Source organism: Gobio gobio, assembly GCF_949357685.1.
Source record: "Gobio gobio genome assembly, chromosome: 20".
NCBI classification, from domain to species: Eukaryota; Metazoa; Chordata; class Actinopteri; order Cypriniformes; family Gobionidae; genus Gobio; species Gobio gobio.
In genome coordinates this window covers 38,985,729-39,013,675 of record NC_137113.1, presented here as the reverse complement: position 1 = coordinate 39,013,675, position 27,947 = coordinate 38,985,729, and the positions used below count along the sequence as shown (strand labels likewise).

General features: G+C 37.8%; 1 protein-coding gene across 2 annotated transcripts in view; it reads left to right on the top strand.

The window, feature by feature from the left end:
* Positions 1–18,445: 18,445 nt before the first annotated feature.
* Positions 18,446–27,947, top strand: part of phyhiplb (phytanoyl-CoA 2-hydroxylase interacting protein-like b) — a 52,578-nt gene continuing 43,076 nt past the window's right edge. Inside the window, exons 1-2 of one of the 2 annotated variants that reach the window (XM_079801417.1) lie at positions 18,446–18,638; positions 27,593–27,625. In XM_079801417.1, the coding sequence (XP_079657543.1) occupies positions 18,533–18,638; positions 27,593–27,625 (139 nt within the window). In that variant the 5' untranslated portion in view covers positions 18,446–18,532. The remainder of the gene's footprint in view (positions 18,639–27,592; positions 27,626–27,947) is intronic. The other variant, XM_079801418.1, reaches the window with a different exon arrangement.

Sequence of the window (27,947 nt, the reverse complement as noted above, 5' to 3'; positions counted from 1 at the left end):
AAGTAAACTTTCGACCGACCGCCTTCTGTGGAAAAGTGTTGAATGTTGAAAGTGAAACTCGCGTCTGGCGTCTTTCGATCGGCAGGGGAACTTTCAACACTTTTTCCATAAATTGAACAGGGAAACCGATCGGTCGAAAGTTAACTTGATAAAGTTTTAAATATGGATATTTTCTTACACAAACGCATCAATTCGTTTCAGAAGGCCTTTATTAACACCCCAGAGCCGCGTGGAGCAGTTATTTGATGGACATATGCACTTTTTATGGACTTTAAAAACAGAGCAACTATGAATCAAATTCTAATGCAAAATGAATCAAATTCTAATGCTTGGATTAACCTGGATTTTTGTAATATAACTCAGATTTTATTCGTCTGAAAGAAGATTGACCCCCAATTACCATACTTTTACACATTATTCTGTTATTGAAAAAAAGTTGCTTTAATTACCTTGAATAAAACGATTCTACCGATTCATGCCATAACTACTGTAATTTGGAAGAGATGGTGACGTTATACTCAGAGCAGTTTGTGACTCAAATGTATGCTTTTCAATGTGTTTTGAGATTAACCGCACCCAGTCATACCAGAGTTTATAGGCTCTGTCTGATTACAGTATTTCAGAAGTATGTCAGTGATCTCATTGAAATCCTTTGCTTACACACACACACACACACACACACACACACACACACACACACACACACACACACACACACACACACACACACACACACACACACACACACACACACACACACACACACACACACACACACACACACACACACACACACACACACACACACACACACACACACACACACACACACACACACACACACACACACACACACACACACACACACACACACACACACACACACACACACACACACACACACACACACACACACACACACACACACACACACACACACACACACACACACACACACACACACACACACACACACACACACACACACACACACACACACACACACACACACACACACACACACACACACACACACACACACACACACACACACACACACACACACACACACACACACACACACACACACACACACACACACACACACACACACACACACACACACACACACACACACACACACACACACACACACACACACACACACACACACACACACACACACACACACACACACACACACACACACACACACACACACACACACACACACACACACACACACACACACACACACACACACACACACACACACACACACACACACACACACACACACACACACACACACACACACACACACACACACACACACACACACACACACACACACACACACACACACACACACACACACACACACACACACACACACACACACACACACACACACACACACACACACACACACACACACACACACACACACACACACACACACACACACACACACACACACACACACACACACACACACACACACACACACACGGACATTGGGAAATGGATGTTCTTTTTATCTGTTCTTATGCAGATATGAATCTGTAAAGAACATATCTGGGTGTAACTGTTTTGATATTTCACTAGATTGTGTTTTTTCTGGATTATCTCTACACATATTGTAAATTGGGCCAGAAATGGAAATGTAAATGGAACAGGACAGTTTGCGGCTTAAACAAGAGGGGGAATCAAATTTTCCCCTGGCAAACTCTTATTCCAGCTTTTGAATCTCGCCACATTGTCTGGATTATGGATACAATGTGAAGAGAGTGTCCAAGGTTTATTGGGAGGATAAAATGTGTCTATTTAACCACAACAAAACAAAATCCCTCAGTAACATTCAGACATCTTTTCATAAATAGATACAAACATCAAGGAGACAGAGTTACTATTTATTAATTTAGAAGGCCTGTGTAGGCCTACTCATATTAAACTGCACCAAAAGAGCTTTAACCATTACTTTTGAGAAGATTTTTGAGCTCATCTATAAAATGGATGTCTGTCTAATCAGATTATCAATCCCAATATCAGAGCTCAGCATTTGAAATTGAAATGCTTTAGCAGACTCTCTTTCTCTTCGAGTGTGTATGTTTGCAATAATATTAAGGAGAAAGCTGTTGTACATATATAATTACATTAACTTTAAAGTTTAATGCACCTATGATAATGATTCTCTAAACTTCACTAAAGTTTATGACCAGTTCCATTTTAACATTGGAACTATTTATTTCTATACATATAGTTCATTAAAATTAGGAATAAGAGTATTCAATCTCAGAGTAATATGTTTCGTCTTGGATTGGTTTTTGGGTTTCACATAATAATGGAGAATAAATTAATAGGTCCATAATTTATTTTTACAGCATAAAATATTAAAAGCATTTATAAATAGACTATATTTCTGTCGGGTTTTAATGATGAATTCTGTGTTTTATGCCTCTTTCAGTGTAAATGCTTTACTGTTTTTGGTCTCCAACAGGGGGCGCTAAGGCATGAATTTGCTCTTGCAAACTTGACTTTTAACTTCTACTTTTATGTTTATTCATTATTTGCACCTTCCAACAAGTTTTCCTTTTAGGTTAAATAGTGTCAGAAGTGAACATTTAATATTTTAATTTCGCATAAAATTAGAAAACATTGATTAAAAATAGCATAAGAGTAATACTTTACCTCAAAGCAGCCATAATATTACCATCATTTATTGTCTAAACACGTTTCACTGACAAAGAAGCTTAAATATTTTACGGTCATTGTGAAATATTTAAACATTCATGCTTGCTGGTTTCAAGCATCATTTTGATAAACATGTTTATTGTTAAATGCAAAAGCATTTCAATTAGTGCTGGGGAAAAATTTATCGTGATTAATCGCATCCAAAATAAAAGTTTGTGTTTATATAACATATGTGTGTTATTACTATATATAAATACACACACATGTATATATTTAAGAAATATTTGCATGTACATGCTGTATATATAATTTATTTTATATATAAAAATATTTTTTTGATAAAAAATATACATTTTTTCTTAAATATATACATGCATGTGTGTGTATTTATATATACATAATAATTTTACACAGTACACACACACATATATTATCTAAACACAAACTTTTATTTTGTATGCGATTAATCATGATTAATTTTTCCCCAGCACTAATTTAATTGCTTTAGAAGCAGGGTGTGAAATTATCATACCATCAGTTTGTTCATAAGGTCCACACAAATTAAAAAGAAACTTATATTCTTCTGTGGAACACAAGAATGTTTCAATTGGTTTTGCCCATGCAATGGAAGTTGCACCTCATTGACTTTTATTATGTGGAAAAAAAATAAAAAAAAAATAAATACTGAGACATTTTTCAAAATACCTTATTTTAAGTTCCATAGAAGAAAGTCACGCAGGTCTGAAATCATCATCTCGCATGTGTTTTGCCTCTGTTTTGCATTTTGTATGTGTTCATGCACCTTATTTACATTCAGATGCCTTAGTGCATCCCTTACCAGCATTAAACCTCAAACCACCATGCTTATATTAGATTTAAACATCAATAGGGAACCAGCTAAAACATTTCACCTCATCTGACAGAGACCATGCTGACTGAAGACAGGTCGTATGAGGTGATCTAATCTGTTTATGGATGTACAATCAATGTGAAATACTTCCCGTTATGCAACGAACCTCAAACTGCTGTCTGCGGATCTCCACAGTCACTCAGACACGCAAACCTGGAGAGAATCCTATTTAAATTATGGAAATCAACACCAATAAGCTTTTTTTTCTTCTTCCTTTCGGTTACTCTTTATTTCAATGGTCCACTTCAAACATTAACTATAAGTAACTTTGCAACTACATGTGTGTAGACTATATTATACTATTAGTTGAGGGTTAGGTGTTAGGGTTTGGGTTAGTAGAATATTTTGACATGTGAAAGTAAAGTTACTAGTAGAATATCTGTTGGTGGGCCATTCAAATAAAGTGTTAGTAGAGAAATTAAGCAGTCAGTCGACTAATATTAATGAGAGTTAGTTGACTTGTAGTTACTTAAGTTACTTATAGCTAGTAGAATGTTTAAAGATGTCTAGCAGAATGTCTAATGTCGAAATAAAGTGTTAACTTTCTTGTCCTGATCAATTTTGCCAGACTTTAAATGTCAGTAAACCCTAACGCTCAAAATAATTAATTGGTTTGAGTAGAGCCAACTCAAATCAAACAAATAAGTTCAAATAAATGAACTTTTATGAGTATTTAGAACTTTCTTTCTCTTTTGAGTTCACAAAACTGACACATTTTAAGTAATCTGAATTGTTTCATTGTTTTGAGTTTTATGGACATGTTTCTTTCAATTTAGACTAACTTAAATTAAACCGAAACTAGGCTGGGATTTCTATTTCCCAGCATGCTTTGCCATGACACTCAAAAGGGACAGTAAATGTCAAAATTATATGATGTTTTTTGTGCAAGATTAACGTTAAGTGGGAGATTTAGTAGCATTTAATGTTTTGTTTTGCTAGTTTAGAAGAGTTTCTGTTATGTTGTTACCATCATGGTGACGAGTGGAGCATGAGCTTAGTTTGAGAAGAGATATATATTAAATGTTTTATATTGCTATCCTCATTCAGCAAATGCTATGCTAATGCAAAGCATTGTGTAACCAATTAGCAAGGTGTCATGTATTGAATTAGCTAGTTAAAGCTAGTCAAGATTCCTCTACTAAAAATGTGAGATTCCATGATATCTTGAAGTTAAATGTACGAATTAGCTTACTCAAATATTTCAAATTCTGGTTACTTGAACTTAAATTTCTTAACATAAAAACTTAAGCAACCGATTGCCTCATTTTTTTCTTTAGTTTTGCCAACTTATTCGGGTTTACAGAGTAGACACAAGCTGTAATCAATTGTGCTTTACTCTAGACATACGATGGCAATGGTAATGTAAGCAAATAATTTAAAGCTTTGTTAATGGAAATGTAAAACTTTAAAACTAAAATATCAAATACATGTCATCCAAGTGGTGGAAAGTAAAATTTACTTTTTCTTTGTTTTTGCATGCATAGTTTTTAAGTAAATTTCACATATGGCATTAAGTAAACTCTACTTACCTAAGTTAAGTAAAATCAACAAAGAAAATGTAATTTTAAATTGGCCAATAAAAGTTTGTTGAGTACATTCTACTTAGTTGAAGTTTCCTTTGAAATACTTTTTACTCAAACAATATAGCAACACTTTTAAAGTGTGCTTTACTCAGAAACATCTAAGTAAATAATACAATAGATATTTTGTAGGCACCTTATCTCCGTAAAAGTAGTAACGCAGCATCTGACACACAATACACAGTGACGGTTATAATTAGTAGATCGTTTTTGAGTATGAATGTGTGTATGTGAGTATGTCTAAGCTAACTTTTTCATGTAGAAATTACGTTTTTTCTGTAGTATTTACTTCACCACAATCATTTTAATCAGTGTCTGACATATGCTTGTATGCTTGTTTTCTAGCAGTGATTTTAGTATATGTTCATTTCAAACATCTAGAACAAAATCTTATTAAAATCAGATATACTTTGTCCTGCAAACTCCATTACAACATCATCAGTTCCTATTAGCTTCATGTGACAGTCGACAAATTTTATAGATCTCACTCAAATAACCAAATTAGTAACACTGATCATATGAACTCTTTGTACAGATTGTCAAATGTTCTTACACAAGATGCCTTAAACATTCTCAAATCATGCTGAGAAAATGATTATTTAAGTTTATGCCAGCATGAGGGAATCCCAAACTATAAGAAATGAGCAGTTTTGATTAGATGAGCAATGAACTTAAAGGGACAGTTCACCCTAAAATAAAAATGAAGTCATAATTTACTCACCCTGGTGTTGTTCTTATGGTGTTTTTTTATTTTTATTTTTTTTTTATATATATCCACCATATAATGTCAATGAGTAGCGATCAGCATTAAAAAAAGATGTAGAAGTATCATAGAATGGTCCCATGCAACACGTGTCATATTCCAAGTGTTCTGGGTTCATACGAGAGGACAAACTGAAATGTAATGTATTATTTAAGAAAACCGTCACCTTGGCTGTTGGTCTTCTGCGCACTGCACGCGCTCATGAGACTCTATTAGCACCGCAGTTCTCTCGGACTTACCCAGGAAAAAGAAATAAGTTGAGAGAAATCAAGATGAATAAAAACGCAACATGTAATACAACTGCTAGAAATTCCAGAAATGTATCCGTGTAAGTTTTTATCTCCGGACCGGGACTCCAGTTGTCAGATGACAGTCAGAATGAGTTGACATTTAACTTCGAACACAACTGAAATACTCATCTTTAGAGAATAAAATACATGTATTGTATTTCATGTCACGTTTTTATTATTAAAAGGGGGGTGAAACACTCATTTTCAGTCAATCTCATGTCAATCTTGAGTACCTAAAGAGTAGTATTGCATCTTTCATATCTCCGAAAAGTCTTTAGTTTTATTATATTTATAAACGAAAGATATGCTGTACCGAGTCTTTCCGAAAAAAGGACGGAAAAGATCTGAAAAAGGACGGAAAAGATCTCGCCCCATCTGACGTCACATTTACCCATACTCAAAAAAAACTTTCCGAAACTTATGAGAAACCGGAAGGAGTATTTTTGGCACAGAAATACTCCATCAAAAGTCTTGTCCATGTTTAGGATGGGAATCCAAGTCTTTAACAGTGTAAAAAGCTTGGTATGCATGCAACAGCATTTCACCCCCCCTTTAATCTTTATTTTTCATGCTTTTTCTGTGTGAGTCGGAGTGAACTGCGGTGTTAATAAGTCTCATAAAAGTGTGCAGTGCACAGAAGACCAATGGCCAAGGTCAGGATTTTTGTTAAATAATACATTCAATTTCGGTTTATTTTTTACCAAATCCTATCGTATACCCCCAGAACACTTGGAATTTATGATACACTATGGCCGCATTTACACTGCAAGTCTTGATGCACAATTCCGATTTGGTGACTATATCCATTTTTTTGACGACCCGCTTACATCATGTTTTAAAAGTGACCCTATCCGATATTTGCATTTACACTATACACTGGCGAAACAGCCTAAGACATTCTGACCCGGAAAAGGAAGTAAAATGTTGCGATATGCAATGGATGCAGGCGAGATGATTATTCAATGTTTTGCTTTACACACTATCTTTAAAGGTCAGCAAAACATTGCTCTCATAAGGCGGGGAAAAAAGAGGAGACGCAATTCGTGTCCACCTGAGTTGACGTCATTCGTCTCCGTCCCTTTTTTAATGACACGACTTGCATTTACTGAGGAATATCCGATTTGACCGCTTACATGGCAGACTCAAAGAAAAATTCTTTTCTTAGAATGAATTAATAATCAATACTGAACGTTCAAAGGATGAACTGATTGATTGTAATGTGATTCAACTGATTCAAATATTCATAATTAATCATAATGAATAATCATAATGAGTTATGAATAATTATTAATATTTCCCCTTTGAGCTAATTCGCTACAACAGCAACTCAGCAATGCTGAGGCACAGTGTGCAGAAGTCAATAGCTACAGACCTCCAAACTTCGTGTGGCCTTCAGATTAGCTCTATAGGTTTATGGTGTGGGGTTGTTTTTCAGGGATTGGGCTTGGCCCCTTAGTTTCAGTGAAAGAAACTCTTAATGCTTCAGCATGCCAAGACATTTTGGACAATTTCATGCTCCCAACTTTGTGGGAACAGTTTGGGAATGGCTTCTTCCTATTCCAACATGACTGCGCACCAGCGCACAAAGCAAGCTCCATAAAGACATGGATGAGGGAGTTTGGTGTGGAGGAACTGGATTGGCCTGCACAGAGTCCTGACCTCAACCCTATAGAACACTTTTGGGATGAATTAGAGCGGAGACTGCGAGCCAGGCCTTCTCGTGCAATTTATCCCTTTAAACTATCCCTTTAAATAGAACAGCATATCATGGTTTTGTTTGAAATTATAAATCATTGGGTCAGCTTAAGCAGCGTTGGATGTATTCCTCCTCATGATTAAAATATCAATTACAAACCCATGGCATATGTCAGTGTGTTCTGTGAGGTGTAAGTGTTAGCATGCTTCAGCAAGAGCCCTCAGCACATTTATTGCTGTGTAACTGTATGACAGGAAAGAGAAGGTCAGAAATGCATGCGTGTCCTCTGTGTGCAACACAACCCCCTCACTGCAGCAGAGATTACATTAGAGCTCTGCCTCATAATCACTGCCCTTCATCATAGTCATGTGAGTATGTGTGAACACCTCATTTAAACCGCTCTGATCCCTAATACATTGCTGTTATACACCCAGGCTGCTTTGTTACTGTATCCGGCTCCATGTGGTTGTTTCTTTCCTCCACATAATATTTACAAGAAACCAGGGGAGATGTTTAGCCTTACCTTATGTGACCAGAAGCAAATCATTTGGTAACTTTATTTCAGTGTTCAATTCTTGCTATTAACTACTTGATTAGTAGTAGCATGCAACTAGGATTTTGGCTGTTTGTTAGTACTTATAAAGCACATATTAATGCCTTATTCTGCATGACCTTATTCTATATCCCTTAATCCTACCCAATAGTTTATTGAGGCAAAACTAGTCGGAGTTAATAGTGAATATGTGTTCCCCATACTAAAGGGTTACCAATAATATCAATAGAGCTTCAGCCTGGTTGATGGAAATTGCAATCTTTTTTTAATGATAGATCACAAGGATCAACAATGCAGATGTATTTTTATAGCCATCTTTGATCATATTTACCTGGGGTGCCAATAATTCTGACCACAACTGTGTGTTTTCCTATAAAGTGTCTTAAGATGATATTTAAATGCTTAGTGTTATGATCAAAGCTCTGCAGTTTTCATTGTGGAGGCAAAATAATACAATGCAATTCAATGACGTTTTTTTTCTAAACATAATGTGTGGATAATCAGGTAAACCTAAGATGCTTTAGAAAATGATCATCCTGGAATATTACTAATAATATAAAAGTTATTCTATAATTTACTTCATAAAAATCAAACATTTCACTGCAAAAGACACATGTACCATGACTTGAAGGGGGATATTTTTACAATTATACACTGTAAAAATAAAAAAATCTGATAATACTGGCAGAAAATTACCAGGAAATTATTCAGTAATTTTAGAGACATTTCCATTAACCCTAAAACACAATGCAATGAAGTTCAAAATTAAAAATACAGGTAAAACACCTCTAAAAAAATAAATATGGAAAATTCTGTACAATTAATACAGTACATTGTGCCCTATTTTAAAGGTGTCATGAACATATTTTTTTATACTGTTGTCTGTGGTCTACTTGTGACGGTCTCGTGGTTTTTACATTCAAAAACATCATAATGAATAAGTAATAGGCTATTTTCTGCCCTGGTTTTGAGCCTCTCTCTAGACATGCTCGGTTTTTATGGGCGTGCCGCACTGAAGACTTGGAAGTAAACGCCCACTGCTATGATTGGATAAGCTTTGCATATTTAATGAGCTTCAGCTCACCCATGAGTACGGGAAACGGCAACCGGAATGGTTCATCTCTCAGGGCTCGCAAAATGTCTTTATCAAACAAACACAATGACTTATCTCTCATCCACCCGCAATTAATATGAATGTTATTTTATATTACTTGGCCCGCCCGATCGGTGGATAGACGCGCGCGATGATACGTATTGGTAGCAGGTCTGGAAAACAGATAGCCCCGGGATGTTGGGGTTATGTTTAGTCAGAAATGTACATAGCGTAACACTGTTTGATCTGTAACAATGCAATACTATCACATATAAAAATGTTTTTACTCACATTAGTGTGTTGCTTCATTCATTCATGCAATCTCATCCTGTCTGCAAATCCAGTCTCTTGTTTACAAACGAATCCGGTGAAATTAACATACGTGTAATATCTTCCCCACGTGAGCTGGATATTCATTAAAAATAAAGTTCAACCACACATTTCCAATATTAGAATTCGAAGGAAGCTCATGCAGCGACTGTGTTCTTCCACAACCAGGCACAGCACAATATCTTGCTATCTTCGGCATGTTTATTGGTCGGTAGCGTGATCCGTTTAGCTCCACGAATCGGTGGGCGGGGCTACAGAATCAGGCGTACTTTTATCTGTTGAGGCGGCGTTTCAGCACATGATGACGTCAATGGTTGACATATTCTGAGATCGAGCGTTTTCTGGGACTGGTGTCAATAAGAGCTTTTCTTTGACTAACAAGGTAAAAGAAGTTTTCAGCTCCGAAACATACAGGATATTCTTATATCATAATTAACTTATATATCAAAGGCTCAAGGGAAAGTTGGATTTCACTATTCATTACCCCTTTAAAAAAAAAAGTGTAGTAAAAAAAAGCGGTAACTTACAAAAAAATTATATCAATCACGCACAATGTGCGTGAAAAGGAAAACATGGAGTAATATTTTGCAAAAATTTATAGATGCATGTTTTTCTAAAGAGCCTAAACCTGTGTTGCATATCAGCCCTTCTGAAACACCCCTCAACCAATTATATTCAAGGGCCAGAACTGGGTTGTGTAATGTAAAATATGACTTTTTTTCTGACTAATAAAAATGCATTGTTGAAAATGAAATGCAATTTGTTTTTGTGGTGCAACCTTTATTTTTGAGAATGGACAAACAGAGGGAGAGGTATGTATGGATTGATGGTTAGAGGGGGATGGGTGTGTTGGGCTTTCTGCTGGGGGGAGGGTAGTACCGGCAGATTATTAATGGTTAGCAGGTTGGGGGTACTGGATTATCTGCCCTCTCAGGGGTTGATGACGACTCTACTGTATCTCCAGCCGCTTTACATCACCACACACTGTTCCTGGTTCAGCTGGCAGCAGAAATACACGTTAAGATGTGTATTCTTCTCTTTGATCTGAATGAAAAGCGCCTATAGTGTGACTAATCAGCCATGCGACTTTGCTTCATCCCGACATCATATTACACAGTCTATTGAACTACTTAACCATGTGAATGATACAATCTTTATGGGCACAGTTAGAAATTTTTACTCTAAAAGCTTTCCTAAACCTCATGCTTTTGGGCTAAAATACTCATATCTTTATATTGCCACCACTTGCGAGGTCAGCTCCAAGGACAAGATTGATTATACTGCTCCTAGAGGTGCATATATAATTATTTAGATTTATGTGTCAGAATGAATATTTTAATGATAGCAAAGTCAAGGACAATTACAAGCAAAAGTAGAAGGAACAGAGCAAAGATATTCAAGCAGGATAAAACATAATTTAAATTAGAAGTGTATAATTTCTTTACCACAAGCATTGCCAAGCTAAATTGCAAATATTATTGTTTCTAAACAAGCATCTCGGACACTCCCACTTTCTTCCATTGGTTGGACAAACAGATAGCCCCAAACTCATGCCAGTGGTTGAGCCAATTTTGGTCAGGATGCTCAAATGATAGCCGTGTCCAAATATGCCTACTTCCATACTGCAGCTCTGGAAAAAAATATATTTCTCAATGTTAAGTGGTCTCTTAATTTTTTTTTCCGGAACTGTATATAATTTATTGCGGATATTCTTCAGGTCAATCTTATTGACTTTCAGAAACACACAAAAGGCAGGAGCCCTCTTCAAAATAACCAGTTAACAAAACAGTGACAAGACAAAGACTGAAGGTGAGGGTGTAACTTAAAGGGTTAGTTCACCCAAAAATTAAAATTCTGTCATTAATTACTCACCCTCATGTCGTTCGACACCCGTAAGACCCGTAAGAAAATATTCGGAACACAAATAAAGATATTTTTGTTGAAAGCTGATGGCTGAGAAAGGCTTCAGATAGGCCTCCATTGGCATTCAGTACATTCACACTTCCAAGACCCAGAAAAGGCACTTAAAACGTCGTTACAAAGTCCATCTCACCACAGTGACTCTACAATCATTTTACGATGCGACGACAACAGTTTTTGTGCGCAAGAAAAAATCAAAATAACGATTTTATCCAACTTGTTCTTGTCTTCCGTGTGTGCCTCCACGACGCATGCGCGAGAATATGACGTAGCGCCGTGGTTCGGGAATCCATGAAATGCACACTCTTACCCCATTGTGAGAACTACGCCGAGACCTAAAGCACGATCAATGTAGAATTCAACAGCTTAGACACGCGCGTCTTCCTCTGCTTGTAAACAAATCGCTTCTGGGTCATGTGTCCGAACGCCGGATCTGCGTCATATTCTCGCGCATGCGTCGTGGAGGCACACACGGAAGACAAGAACAAGTTGGATAAAGGTGTTATTTTGATTTTTTTTTGTCTAACGGAGGTCTTACGGGTGTCGAACGACATGAGGGTGAGTAATTAATGACAGAATTTTCATTTTTGGGTGAACTATCCCTTTAAAAAGAGAACAGAAACTAGATGATTAACAAGACAAAGGTAGCAATAGGGACAAAGGAACATGTGACAGAATCAAAACATTACTGAAAGACCTAACAAACAGACAGACATGTGACACATATTCATGATCACAAAATGTTTGAATGTCCGCCGAGGAAAGCGATATCTTTGTCTTTGCCCTTTAAGTAGTCAATGCAAAGTCAATTTCTAAGTTGCGTCTTATTGTTTCCAACCTTAAGTTTGTATTATCGGAAATAAACTCAAACAAACAGTTCAGTCAAAAGTACAAAAGCAGTGCTAGTACAGGATTTCAGTTGAATATAATGTTATGAAACTTAACTTTGCCCGTGGCCAAATCGATTTGCTCTGGAAAAAGTCGGCCGAGATTAATAAGACCAAAAATTGCCTGTTTGATATACCCAATACGAATTAAACCTCATGTTTAAACACTATCTACATAAGAGTAAGCAGCAAATTCTCGAAAGACAGGCCAAGATAAATCTGTTCTCTGCAGGTACATGAGTGCTGAATGGCCGCTGGCAGTCTAGAGCTCAATCTCCGAAAACATCTAAAACAAATAGTCAAGTAGGCTATGCGCTATGTTTGTAAGTTGCATAGTTGAGGTCTAAATAACTACATTCCTGCCTAATAAACTCTTAAAACCACAATCCGTGATACAATAACAGTAATATAAATGATGGTGGTTTGCTCGTCCACCATGACATTCCCTGTGAGTAATGCAAACGGTGAAATGGTTAGAGTGCTGATACTGGGGGAAAATCACACGGTTGGAAAAGGCTCTCAGCCAATCAGATTCGAGAACCTGTTTTAATGTCTGAATTCATCCTTTACACAAGTAATGACATTTGGATATTCCCCAGTTAGTGTTTATTTCACTGTACCTTCATTATACTACTTTATTTATGCACTGACAATAATACAAGATTTGTTGATAGATTTCACCTATTCAGAGAGAAGTATATGAGACAAATCCAGCAGTTTATCTTCTCTTTTAGCAGAGTAAAACTTATTTGGTTGACAAAGTGTACCAGAATACCAATGGGACAAGAAAGCAGACGGGCTGTAATCTTATTACATAACAAAACATTTAATTCTCTTTTCATTCACTGTTAATCCGTTCTGTGTTCACTGTGTGCCCAGGAGAAGAATAAACACTTGTAGCTTTCCACTAGGTTCATAAGATAACACTTTAGATAATACTTTCAGTATTAGATTCCAGTTTGAGATTACATTACAGGCTTGAAACATCATAAGGGTGAGTAGATGATGACAGAATTTTCATTTTTTAGTGTACTATCCCTGTAATGTAGAACAGAATGTTAAGGGTGAACTAATACTTAAGCTCTATTGACAGCATCTGTGAAATTAGCATTATGTTTCACCCAGAGATTAAAAAAATGGACCAACCAATAAAATATGAGGAAATTTGGTAATTACTCTAACTAGTTAACTAATTCCATGGGCCCTAATATAACGATCTGAGTGCATGGTCTGAGGCGAATGGGCCAGGTGCACTTAAACTGCTATTATAATGCTTGGATTAGCCAGAACATTTGAATATAACTCAGATTTTATTCGTCTGAAAGAAGAATGGCATATACACCACGGATGACTTGAGGGTGAGTAAATCATGGGCTAATTTTCATTTTTGGGTGAACTATCCCTTTAATCATGGGGGTGTTTTTGGCTTAACGTGCAATAAACCAATCAGAGTCTCATTTCCCATTCCCTTTAAAAGCCATCTGCGTTTGCACCATGGCGGATTCGCTATTCACATGGCGGAATTTGCGAGCGGAAAGACTGAATGCTTCTCCAGAGAGGAATCCTTTTATTTTCAATATTTAATAATGTTTGTGACCCTGTGTGTGTAATAAGCAGAGTGTACGCATGTTGTGAACCCGCCTATAGGCGCATATTACTAACGCACACTTTAAATAAAACAAAAAATACTGCGCTATTGACTTTAGAGCAGGTTTTTGTTGGTTAGTGGCGCAATCGTTTTTTAGTTGCCTCAAAATTTGATTGTAAAATGTCATTGGCTCTCGTGTGTCTCGTGACTGATTGCGTCACGCTAAAGAGTCGGTGTATCTTTTGAATGAGATATGAATGAGCGCGTTCACAGAGCGGCTCGATTATCATTTCACCAATTAAAACATTAAGATCCACTTGTTCTTCACATAAAGATATCGTATGACTTCAGAAGGCTTTAAATGCAACGAGTTAATACTTTTATACTGTTTTTGGTCAGTTTTTGCAATAAATACCTGTGACTGTACTTTTATTTGCCTGTTACATGTTTTATATTTGTGATAAGTGGGCAGGTTTAGGCTGTGACCATGTCTTGAACATTGGGGGGGACCAATTTTTTATATATATATAAAGCACAGTGAAAGAAATTCTAGGTCTAATTCTAGTAGGGAAATAATAATAATACTAATTTTGGGATAATTAGTAACTCAATCATTTGCAAGTAATATTTGCATTCATTTGCGTCTAATATATTGTTAGTCTCGAGATTTTTCCCATTAGTGAATAAATACATAGATCCGCTGTTAACATTTGAATTCCTTTTGAAATTTTTGTAAACCGTGTCAAAGGTTCCAGAATTTCCAGGCTCTAATCCACCCTCATATAGTTTTTTTTCTTCATTAAAATCAAACATGTTAAATGATTGTATATTAAGAGCAGGGACACATTTGTATGCATTTTGTTTTGAGATTTCACTGGAAAGAATAGAGTCTCTGCAACGGCATTAAGTGATAGATTGATGCGCTCGTCCGGGAGCCAAAAGAGAACGTAAATCCCGCCTACTTTGATTTGACTGGCCATCTCAATCATTTTGACATTGACGAGCGCCATCAGACCTGAGGCAGACCAGGCTAAAAATGTAACTTTAAAACCTTTTTGTCATCCTGTCATACAGAGCGCTGCGTAATGAAGTGCAGTGCAAGAATTTCCAATATTGGGGGGGATAATTCGAATTATGTCTACACTATAAAAAAGAAAGGTTCTATATGGCACCAAAAATGGTTCTTCGTCGTAATCATATAGAGGAACCACTTTTGGTGCTATATAGCACCACATCTTAACATGTTCTGTATATGGGGTGCTATATAGCACCTTAGTCAAAGATCCGGGGAAGAACCTCTGAAGAACCGCTGAAGAACCACTGAAGCACCAGAATTGGTGCTATATAGCACTTAAAAAGGTTCCCCTATGATTACGAGCCAAGAACCATTTTTGGTGCCATATAGAACCTTTTTTTCTTTTAGAGTGTATGGTGGTTACGGCCCTGGGTTTAGGGTAGGAGTGGGTTAGTTGCTCTAAAATATAAAAGTAGCCTATAAATATTTATAAAATCATGTCTACATTTACAAATGCAAAGAATGAAATGCTTCTTGATCTGATGCATTGGGCCAACAGCTGAAATCAGTGGAGTTCCCTGGGCGTCAAAAAATGACGCAGAGGGGTCCTGACCAAGTGTCAATGGCCCTGTCCCAAATGGCACACTTAATATGCACTCTCGGTCTTGTGGACTTACAATGGCGTGCGCGTGTCCGTTAAGTTCACGAGACCGTAGGGTGTCCCATTTGTCATTTTAGGCCTCAGAAGAGTGCTCACGAGCGCCCCCTTTGCGGTTGCTATGTGCCTTCGATGCGCACTTCTGCCGAGCCCGCACTGGTGCGGGTTCCACAGCGGACTTCTTCCCGACAGTCAAAGTGGCGTTACGTGCAGACTCGTATAAAGAGCGCGAGGGTTAGGGTGCCATTTGGGACAGGGCCATAATGTGACAAGTTGGGTGTGAGAACGTGTTGTTCCTACATATCTGCAAGCATATTATGGTATTTTTATGCTTTAGTAAAGTGAAAAACTTACATACAGCATCTTTAAAGGTATTGTGTGTAATTTTTTGTGGCATCCTTTTAGAGGTTGTGAATTGCACCCCCCAATGCTCACCCCTCCCTTTCGGAGCACATAGAGAAGCTACGGGGGTCGACACAGGACAAAAATGTCGTCGTCGGAGAGAGCAGAGAGTGACTAACGATTTGTAGAGAAGTTTGTCCGTTTAGGGCTACTGTAGAAACATGACGTCGCAAAATGGCGATTTCACTGTAAGGGGACCCGCGGTGTATGGCCCTGTCCCAAATCGCGTGGTAAACCCTTGCGGTCTTCCTACGAGTCCACACTTTCATGGCGTAACGCCGCTTGGACTTTCGGGAAGAAGTCTGACGCAGAGTTCCCATCAGTGCGGGCTCGGCAAAAGTGCGCATATCGACCGTGAAGGGGGGCGCTCGCGAGCACCCTTCTGAGACCTAAAGTGAAAAATGGGACACCCTACAGCGTTCAAACGGACACGCGGCAGCCATTGTAAGTCCACAAGACTGAAAGTGCATATGAAGTGTGCCATTTGGGACAGGGCCAGAGTAGATAGAAATGGCTCATTCTAAGGTAAGCCTAATAAAAACATAACGGTACATTAAGTAAGTTCTTTTTACTACACTGAAAACATAGTTATGTATATCATATTGCATTTCTGTCAATATATCCACATAAATACTACACACTGAACCTTTAAAGCTACACTATGTAACTTTTCCGTCCATTAGAGGTCGCCTGTTCAAAACAAAGGTGTAGTTTGATGACGCCACGTTTGAGCGCAGAATCTTGGGACATGTGGTCTTCACCTCACAACCGGTGGAAAAGAGTCAGGATAGGACTCAGGCAGAAATCATGTTCATGGATGCGATTATTAACATTACTGTAGTATGAAGCAGAGCAGGACCGAGTGTTGTGAAGCTGAGCAAGGCCGCAGGAGCGATTGAAGAGCGGGACTGTTATTATGACATAGTCGCCGGCGGCATAGATATCTATAATAAAGGCTAGATGTCTTACGGCGGAGTCTCTAACGTCATCACCGGCGGCCATCTTGTCACAGGCAGGGCTCTGTGGTACCTGATGATCTGCATGAACACAAATACTCTTATCTCACTGAAATCTTGATGGATTTTCAAATGGTTTGGTTTCTTACGAACGTTATTAACGTGGCTATAATTATGGATGCTTGAACAAATTATGAATAATTTTTCATTAGTATGCAGTGTCATAACTACATCTCTGCCGTTTATAACAAACCAAACAGTTTGAAAATCGGTAGAAAATTGAGCAAGTTATGGTTATTTAAAAAGTGCAAGCACCCATGAAAACAATGTTACGAGTGAGCGAGCTGCCTGTGACAAGATGAAAAGGAAGTTATGACGTTCGCTCGGCGGCTGCCATGACACTTGTTCACACTGCAGTGAGAGTACAGCGTTTCTGCTAAATAAAACCGGAAACTGAGGGTAACGCAGATTTGACGCAATCGACAGGCGACTCCCTCAAACGCATAGCTCACACCACACGTCCCGGTTCCTTGGTTAAAATCGCAATTTCTCACTATTTACAAATAGTTGGAAACATTTGGGATATTCTAAGTACTCAACTGAACAAAATATATAACACTGACCTAGTGGTTTTTGGATAAATTTCTGCAAAAATGTTACATAGTTCACCTTTAAGTGTGTTAAGAAACAGTCATGAAAGTGTATTCTTATTAGGTGACCTTTTATTTCTTTAACATTATTTTTGTATTGAAGTAAACTGTCAAAGTGCACATTCCATACAATTAAGTGCACTACATTTCTCAATGGTTTAAGTTGTTTTCGGACTATTTTCAATTGCAAAAACAAAAATATGCAACTTAACTGCTAAATTACGCAAAATAATAGCATAATAATAACTTATTAGTATTTCACAGTACTTGCACAGGTGCAGTGGCACTGTGATATAAAGAGTGACCATATAAATATAAATATGAGAGTTAAATTACAGTAGAACACGTCACTGGAGAGAGGCACACTGCTCTTTGCCCTTGACTGTGGTGTCGCAGGGGAGCAGTGACGATGTGCTGACGTAGCCCTCATGAGCAGCACACTGTGGAAACCCGTGGGAGACAGAGAGAGAGAGCGCGGAGTGAAGATCTGTCCTGCGGCACTGCAGTCACTCTCACTGCCGGAGTAGCGTTCATTAGAAGCTCAACGATGGAGGTTCCACGCGTGGGACACAGTGTCAGCAGCCCCACGAGCCCGTGTGAGGACATGATAAAGAATCTCAGTCTGGACGCCATCCAGCTTTGTGGGAGAGAAGGTAAGAAGTGTTGCTTTTGTTCAATTCTCCCCCATTTTTTTCAGACAGGTTAACTGGAGTGAGTGGAGGAGCAGTGTCATGTGAGGTTTCTGGACGGGGAAATATTTAAATACATGCAAAATACAAAATGCAAATGCACTTAAGGCGCATGCTTTTAAAGATCCTGATACAGACCCGAGACGCGTAAATGTTGCTCAGCTATCCTGTCATTTGGCTGGAGCTGGTTTGATGTGTCATTGCATTCGCGCTTTCACAGGGAAATGCCATTAATGCACGCAAATGCAATCACAGAACTCCTCACGTGCTGAAATGCACAAAAAAACCCGACAGTTTTGATTATTCTTTAGGCGCGTGCATTATAAGACTGATATAGCCTACATTTGCGCGTGAGCTTGCCTAGTTGCTCTGTCATTTTTTTTAAAGACAGCATTGCATTTAAGCTTTCCAGACAAGAAAGCATTATTTTAATTACAAGACACGTCCTGAGTTTCTTTGTAAAAACGTTTTAATGAATACATCACATATTTCCCAAGGCGCATGCATTTTGATATTTATTTTATTCCCTTGGGTCATTGAAATATGCTTTTTTCTCTCTCTGAGCATTAATATCCCATGCACTTGAATGCTTTCAGTATGATGCTCGCGTAACGTTCAGCACCATGGACACTGTCATTGCGCGCGCACAATACTGAAACAATACCGGATTGCAGATGCATCTGAGGCTGACCAGTGAGCAGTTCACTCACTCACATCGTAATGAAACAGCAAAACGTTTAGTCGATCCACACTCTGAATATGCTGATTCATCTGGGTGACACCGGGCTGTATTTATGTCATATGTGCGTATGTCTACTACTGTAAGTTCACAATTAATGGTTATGGACAGGGTTTACTTGGGTGTATCCCAGTGCATGGGTTTCTAGGCATACCTAGTCATTGATTTTCCAGAAAAAAGGCTCTCTTGCCTTGTGCTGCTCTGGAAAAGCAGTCAATGTAAATGTAATATATAAGACGAAGAGCTGAAGATTACAATACAAAGCATGTCATATTAAAGCACAAGAGCATGTTTTTTCCCCCCTTTTGTATCAGAATATTTAGTATTTCATAATCAAATGATTTTTTTATTTTTTTTGGGCCAAGACAATTAAAATCATTTTGACATCAAGTCAATATCTAGAACTGACAGACGTAGTGACATTCTTGTCAATGGATTTTCTGCTTAAATGCTGATTAGTGAAGTTTGAGTTATATTTAAAAGCAAGTGAAAAAGACGTTAAATTCAGAAAACCGTAATCGGTTGACTACTAATAATACGTACAAATGCAAGACACAAGAGGTGATTATATCCATTATATCAAATCTACGCACTTGTTTAACATCAGTCTCTCATCAGCGCTAAAGCAAAGAACATGCTTTGTGTGAGCTGAGCGAAATTTCCTCAGAGCTCTGTTTTGTATTCTGTACCAGCACTTTGCAGAGGAACTCGAAGTCCCTTCAGCCATGCTGTCACAAGACAGAGAGAGACAAACAAAGAGAGAACGTTCTTATTGACACGGTCCACGTAGTGTAGCATCGATGCTGTCACAGTCCTTTGAGTGATATAATGGGTGTGGACACACGACTCTATTGATTTCACTTCTATTGTATTAAAAGACTTGATCAAATAATCGTTCTTATGGAGAGTGCCAAGCTTTTCAAGTGTGCCATAAATACTTTATGCTCCTTCGCAATGCTTTTCAACAGAATAGATATCATTTGGATACTAGATATGTTAAAGCACGTGGACAGAATCACAGAATCGAATCTGATTGGTTAATGGATGTTGGACGAAAACGTGCACAGATGTGGGCCAAGAAGGAGCATGACAAGAATATGATGAACATGACTGAGTCACATTGGGTACGTTCTGTTCCGACCCATCTGTCCCCTGAGTTTTATGCGGCTCAGCGTGCCATATAAACGCTCCAACACCTCCCCTCTCGATTTGTGTTGGCATAATAATGGACATCTGTGTCAGCGATTAGAGGAAGTTATGATGTAAACTTATTCCAACTTTAGGTTGTCTAAGGAAAAAATTTGGGACTTTTTCAAATAATTTAATTGGAAAAGATATACTGCAGAAATCATGTTTTTCATCTCCCAGGCTCATAACCGCAATAGATGCAAAGGACTACAAGAAGGGAATGATTCCCATCATTATACAGATCAGTGGTCAACAAATATGGGGTTTTCGATGTCTGATTAATAAACTATTACCCATTATCTTAAATATGTGGTTTTTAGCCTTGCAAAGTACCGTTTATAACCCTAAGCCAAACCTTAAAGCACTACATTATTTCAGCCCCATCGCAGTAAGATTTTTGCATTTATATAGGCTACATATCATTTCAGATTCCCTAGTAATCTCTGGTGTTTTCACTCATTTTCAACATGTATTTTAATAAATCAAACATTGTAATGGAAAGTAATATAAATATAGCTGCAAGCAGCAATTATCGGGGCCAAGCACACGCAAGCTTGGCTGGGAGCTTCAGAAAAATGGCAACAATAAGAATTAATATCATTTTTGGAAATTATTATAACTATCTCGAAACTTTTTGACTACTTTCAGGACATGATCCCGATGACACATACCGAGTTTCGTAACGATACATTAATGCGTTTGTAAAATACAGCATTTCAGGGCAAAATTCAAAATGGCCGACACCCACAAAAGTCATAATGGGAAAATTAGGTATCATTTGACTCAGCATGATGTTCAGAAGTTTTAAGCAAAAATAGCAATTTTTCGTATTTTTGGACCAGTAGGTGGCGCTGTGTCGAAATGTTGCAAATTGCCTCAGGTCATGCTTGGGGTGACATGTACCAAGTTTGGTCTGAATACACTAAAGCATTGCGGAAATGTAGCCTTGCGTCCAATTTGGCGCACTCTTCAACAAATTCTTTTGCTTGTTATCCGAGAAGGGTTGGGTTTATCAGAAAGATTTTGATAACTTTTTGGCAGCATGGTCTGAAGATGATCTGGTTAAATTATCATGAAAATTGGACAAACCGTCTAGGAGGAGTTCAAAAAAGTCGTTTTTTGGCGGGAAAATTTAGCAGGAAAATTGTCATGACGTAAAATGACCGCAACAGAATGGCTTGAGCCAAGGAATCATTTTAATAATAATAAAAAAATTGGGATTGAGTTAGAGACTCCAAATTAGCTGTGATGAATGTTTGGACTGCCAAATTTCACAACTTTTTACCATACGGTTCCATGGGCTGCCATTGACTCCCATGGTGGAAGAAGAAGAAGAAGAAAACTTAACGGATACAATAGGTGCCATCGCTCCACTCGATGCTTGGCCCCTAATAACTAATGAAAAAATGACTTTTTAACATATTTTATGCCAAACATGTTATATTAAAAATGTTTTAGGGTTGAATGTTAGAGGGTTGAAGATCAGCAAAAAAAAACACCCTTAGCTAGCAAATATTATTTACGATTACGACAGCAAGAAAAGTCCATAAAACATAAAGACCAATATAACATGTTCATTTATGTATCGAGTTTTCATAGATGTTTTACCCATATTTTGAATCAAGCATTGCATTGCAATTTAGGGTTGAAGGAAATGTCCATAAATTTAACAGGAAAGGTACTAGTCATTTTATGTAAGGATATTTTTTTCTATAGATTTATAGAAAATGTAATATTTATATTTATCTTTTGGTTTGTGCCAAAACATAAAGCATTTTAAGAAAAAAAATACAGACAGTAAAAGAATACTGTTTAATTCTTATTTAAAGCAAAACATTTGGTGGAATTAGTCTTTTTCTCCTATGCAACCCATTCAAATGTAACGCAAATGAATGCGGATATGCGAATTAGCAAACAAACATAAAAAAATGCATTAAACACTAAACAGAGGTGAATCTATCAAACAAATAAATAAAGTCAGTATCCTGTTAATTCAGTCATTGTGAAACAAATAGCACCATTTTCCTGAGAAGCACCATTTTCACTTTTAGTGTTCAAACCAATTTATGACCTTCTTGTTAATGTTCGGTGCCAATATGACAAGTTCCTCCTTTACTAGGATTCAGTAGGAATGAGCCCATATTGCCATTATTTAATCGTTGTAAACTGCAGATGCACTCAAAGCAAACGTTTGCTTCTGAACCACAGAATACTCTAAGGACAGCCATCCATTTGTGAAAAGATAAAAAATGCACGAGCCGCCCCTGTGCTGCGGGATCCTTGATAAGCATGCATTAAAGGGGGGCGTTTCTTCCCCCTCGGGGCAGGCCTCAGATGGGTAGTCCTTTGTGTGAGGCCTACAGGAGCCTGACAGTGCCAACTCACTACCCCTGTCTGAATATACAGCTTTGGCCAGCTGTGTATGGGGGGACTGGCTCCAGAACAGGGGCCACCATCTGCCAAGCCCGCCTGCTAGTGAAAGAAACTATTTAACATGGCCATCAATTTGCTAATTGTGTCCACTGTGCACATAGCACAGCAAAACGACAACAAAGCAGATGTAGATAAATAATGGAGCTTATTCATGATTATTAACCTATTCTCAGCTGAACAAGCTCCTAGAAACAATCATGCTGTTTAAATAAGTGGCATTTGGGGCAAAGAGTGTCAGCTGAGTGTAAACTCTTCTGGATTATATCTAAATAAATACACTATATGGACAAAGGTATTGGGACATCTGACCATTAAACCGACAAGGACTTTGACATTGCTTTCTAAATACATAGATAGTAGTAATATGGAGTTGGTCCCCCTCTGCAGCTATAACAGCTTCCATTCTTCTGGGAAGGCCTTCCACAAGATTTGAGTGTTTTCTGTGGGAATGTTTGCCTTTTTATCCAGGAAAACATTTGTGAGGTCAGGCACTGATGTCGGCCTGGCTCACAATCTCCGTTTTAGTTCATCCCAAAGGTTCGATGGGGTTGAGGTCAGGAATCTGTGCAGGCCAGTAAAGTTCCTCCACACCAAACTCATCCAACCATGTCTTTATGACTTTGCTTAGTGCACTGGGACGCAGTCATGCTGGAATAGAAAAGGGCCTTCCCCAAACTGTTCCCACAAAGTTGGAAGCATAGAATTGTACAATATGTCTTGGTATGCTGAAAAATTAAAGGGATAGTTCACCCAAAAATGAAAATTCTGTCATTAATTACTCACCCTCATGTCCTTCCAAACCCGTAAGACTTTCGTTCATCTTCGGAGCACAAATGAAGATCTTTTTGATGAAATCTGAGAGCTTTCTGTCCCTCCATTGACAGCTACACATGTACCAATTGTGATGTTTCAAAAAAGTTTATAAAGAAATCAACTAATCCATGTTAATCGAGCAGATTAGTCCAGATTTTCTGAAGTGACACTACCTCTTTGTGTGATGAACAGATTTAATGTAGGCTTTTATTCACATATTAACACTGATCAGCGAACATAAACAGAAGCTCAACCAAACCTGCTTGACGTGCGAAAACAAACCTTATTGATTGTTGCGGAAGTTCAAATGTGCTGCACAACACGAGAATTAACCTCATTGGTTCTCGCACGTCAAGCGATTGTACTTGAGCTTCCGTTTACCACAACTGATGTGTAAGTAGATGAATGTGTAAATAAAAGTCTACAATCAATCTGTTCATCATATAAAGCCATCATGTTTCTTCAGAAAATTGGAGTAAACCGCTTAATTCATTTGGATTCGTTTTACGATATCTTTATAAACTTTTTGAAGCGTCAAAGTGGTAGTTGCATAGCTGTCAACAGAGGAACAGAAAGCTCTCAGATTTCATCAAAAAGCTCTCCATTTGTGTTCTGAAGATGGACGAAAGTCTCACGGGTTTGGAACGTCATGAGGGTGAATAATTAATGACATAATTTTCATTTTTGGGCGAATGATTCCTTTAAAGGATTAGTTCACCCCGAAATGAAAATTTCCTGATACTGTTACTAACCCCCATCTCATCCAAGATGTTCATGTCTTTCTTTCTTCAGTCGAAAATACATTTTCAGAAGTTTTCGGAAGAAAACATTCCAGGATTTTTCATCATATAATGGTTTTCAATTGCAACCAAAATGCTGAAGGTCCAAATCAATGCAGTTTCAAAGTGATTTGATAGGCTTCAGAGGCTTTGCGTGATCCCAGATGAGGAATAGGGTCTTATCTAGCGAAATGATCGGTCATTTTCAAAAATAAAAATGAAAAAATATGGACTATTGTCTTGCTGATGTAACATCAAAAGGAGTCTATGAGTATGTATAGAAATTTCAAAATCGAGGACTCTTTGGCCAGAACTATGGACTACTGTATGGCTTATGTAACATCAGAAGAAATCTAAAATAATGTATAGTTAGTTATAGGGCTGTACGATTAATCGAAAAATAATCGAAACCGAAATTCAGAACCTCTACCGACGTATTTTTCCCAAATCGGTTATTTCGGTTTAAGTCACGTGACTCCGCCCTGTCAATCACATCAAGTGCAGTTTGCAGGCACACCGAGAGATGCAGGAGCGCTTAATTTTTTTTTTGTAGATGCCCAGAATCACTATAGTAACTGCATGTTTTACACAGTTTATACGGGTAAGTTAATTGCCGTTCTTATTATAGCTTACGCGCTGCGACACACACACACACATACACACACACAGAGAGAGAGAGGCGGCGCGCGCAAGCCCCGAAGATAGATCGCTTTCACTTTCGTCCTCATATAGTTTGTAAAGTAAATGCGTTTAAAGAACATTTAAAGCGATTGGACTATTCAAAAACAACAATACGGAAAATGTATCCGTTCAGTGCTCAGCGTTTTTCTGTGACACAGAGCCGAGCCGTGTCGCGTCTCTGACAACGCGCGCACGCCCTGAAGGCAGACCTCTTTCACCTCCATCCTCACAAAGCTTTGTCATTTGTTTTAAGGCCTGCCAGTTTGAACATTAAAGTGATTTTAGACCATCAGATGTGTATTATGTTGAACTAATCCCTGATATATTGTGACAATCAAACACTCAGACAGAACCTCGCACATCACGTGAAGATCGCGCGCAGAGAGTAGCGCAGAAATGCAGTGTCAACGCTGTCCTGTGACTAAAGTAAAGTCACTAAAGTAGCTTAGAAACTCAACCGGTATAGGCATATTAATACCTTTGAAGTAAGTACAAACCACAGCTTCATAATGAACAGACACGGTATGAGTAATTCTCACACACTATCACCCTCTCATTAATGCATTCAAAAAAATATAATGTAGGCCTATGCCTACTAATTTATCTGTATCTTATGTACAACAAGCTGAAATCTGCCCCATTGACAATAACTGCAGAAAGTGAACCGTATTTCCTTCAAGTATTTTAAAATCACAAAGAAATGCACTTTCATTAGAAAAAAAAAATCCACCTTTAATAGTAGAAAATATTTACAGTAAAAACCTTATCAGGAACTTACCCAAAAATCTTATGAGGACAAAAAACGGAAAGCAAAAAAAAAAAGCGAAATAATCGTTAATTAATCGTAATCGAGGTAAAATGTTCAATTAATCGAGGTTTTTATTTTTGGTCAAATCGTTACAGCCCTAGTTAGTTACCCTTTAAGAACTCTTTGGCCAGAAATATGTTCAATAGGTCAAATATGGACTACTTCCTGACTGATGTAATATCAGAAGGAATCAATAAGTATTTATAGAAACTTGAGGACTCTTTGGTCAGAAATACAAAGGTAGCAATACATCCATGTATAAAACCCCATTAGGAAAAACATGTTGTTTCCAAAATTATATAATGGGATTTGTTGTCACTACATTAAACCAAAATAGACATAGACCAAAAGCCACAAAATTCCAACTACAATTTTTAAACTTCTAATAAAAGCTCGAGACCATGCCCTTCAGCGCCAACTTTGTATGTTTTTCCATCACCTCATGCACAAACATCACACCAAAAGAAACACCATGCCAGGCTTGCTTTTCTCAGATCACATCTCTTCTTTGTGGTGTTATATCACTGACATCACAGTTTCACGCTGTGCGTGTGTTCTGTTCACAACTTATCTGTCTAGTGTTAAGTGTTAAGACATGTCACATTGCTGCTCTATTAAGAGATTCAGTCATGTGATTGTTCACTCTCGCTCTACATGCTCCTTAGACAAGCTCATTGTTCACTCATGGATAATGACTGATTATCAACTATGTCTCTTCATCTGTAGACTCTCATCTGAGATGAGGTTTGGATAATCCTGGCTGTTTTGTGTATTATTTGCATGTTTTGTTGAAAGCAGTGAACCAAAATTGTTTATCGTACAAAATGCTATAACACACTATGAGCTGTACATGGCCAACAATATGTGGAATACTGTAATTAACATGACATAGGCTGTGTAAATTATGTAAATGAGTTTGATTCCCAGGAAATGCATGAACTGGTGAAAAAGAAATGCATACTTTGAATGCACTGTAAGTTGCTTTGGATAAAAGCGTCTACCAAATGCATCCTAAATGTATAAATATAAGCCATATTCATAATGATGGATTTGATTCATGATGGATTTGTGCCAAATATGGCAGAGATTTATTGGATGTTAACAACAAAAGATGTAGGGAATGTTTTCCTTTCACTTTTAAAACTTCTAACCATGCACAAATGGCAATGATATGGTTAATTGCATTAAATTTTTTTGCATACTGGGTGTTTTTTCCATGCTGTCTGTGGCCCATTTTCATTCACCTGATGACTCAGATTAGAAACAGAAACAGATTAGTAAATACTGAGCAATATGTCTCTGATGCTCTCTAAAAACAGATCAGCCTGTTATGATGAGGACTGATAAATGAAATGGACATTTCATCATAAGAGCCATAACGGAAAATACTGTACAAAATGTGGTGCTTTTGTGTCCTCTTTGAAGCTTTAATGCAACTAGTAGCCTTTAAAAATCATATTTTTTTTTGTATCCAAAGGAAAGGAAATCAAACAGATTCGAAACAACAGGGGTGAGTAAATGATCATTTTAGGTTGAACAGCTAGCATAGTACAGTACTGTCATAAAGAAAGTTGGTTCAGCAAATCGCACGGATTAATTATGTTATTATTATACTTAGTGTATCTAGGCGCATGTCCACCATCTGATAGGATACAGCTCGGATCCGGCTGACTTCAATAAACCTCGGGATAAACAGAGAGACTAACATTAGCGTAGATGCCATTCTTTGCCATTTATCCAATATGGTCAAAGAACTCTAGCTGCTGTGTTTTGGACCAGCTGGAGTTTGTTTATTAAGCATGCAGGGCAACCACCCAGTAAAGCATTACAAT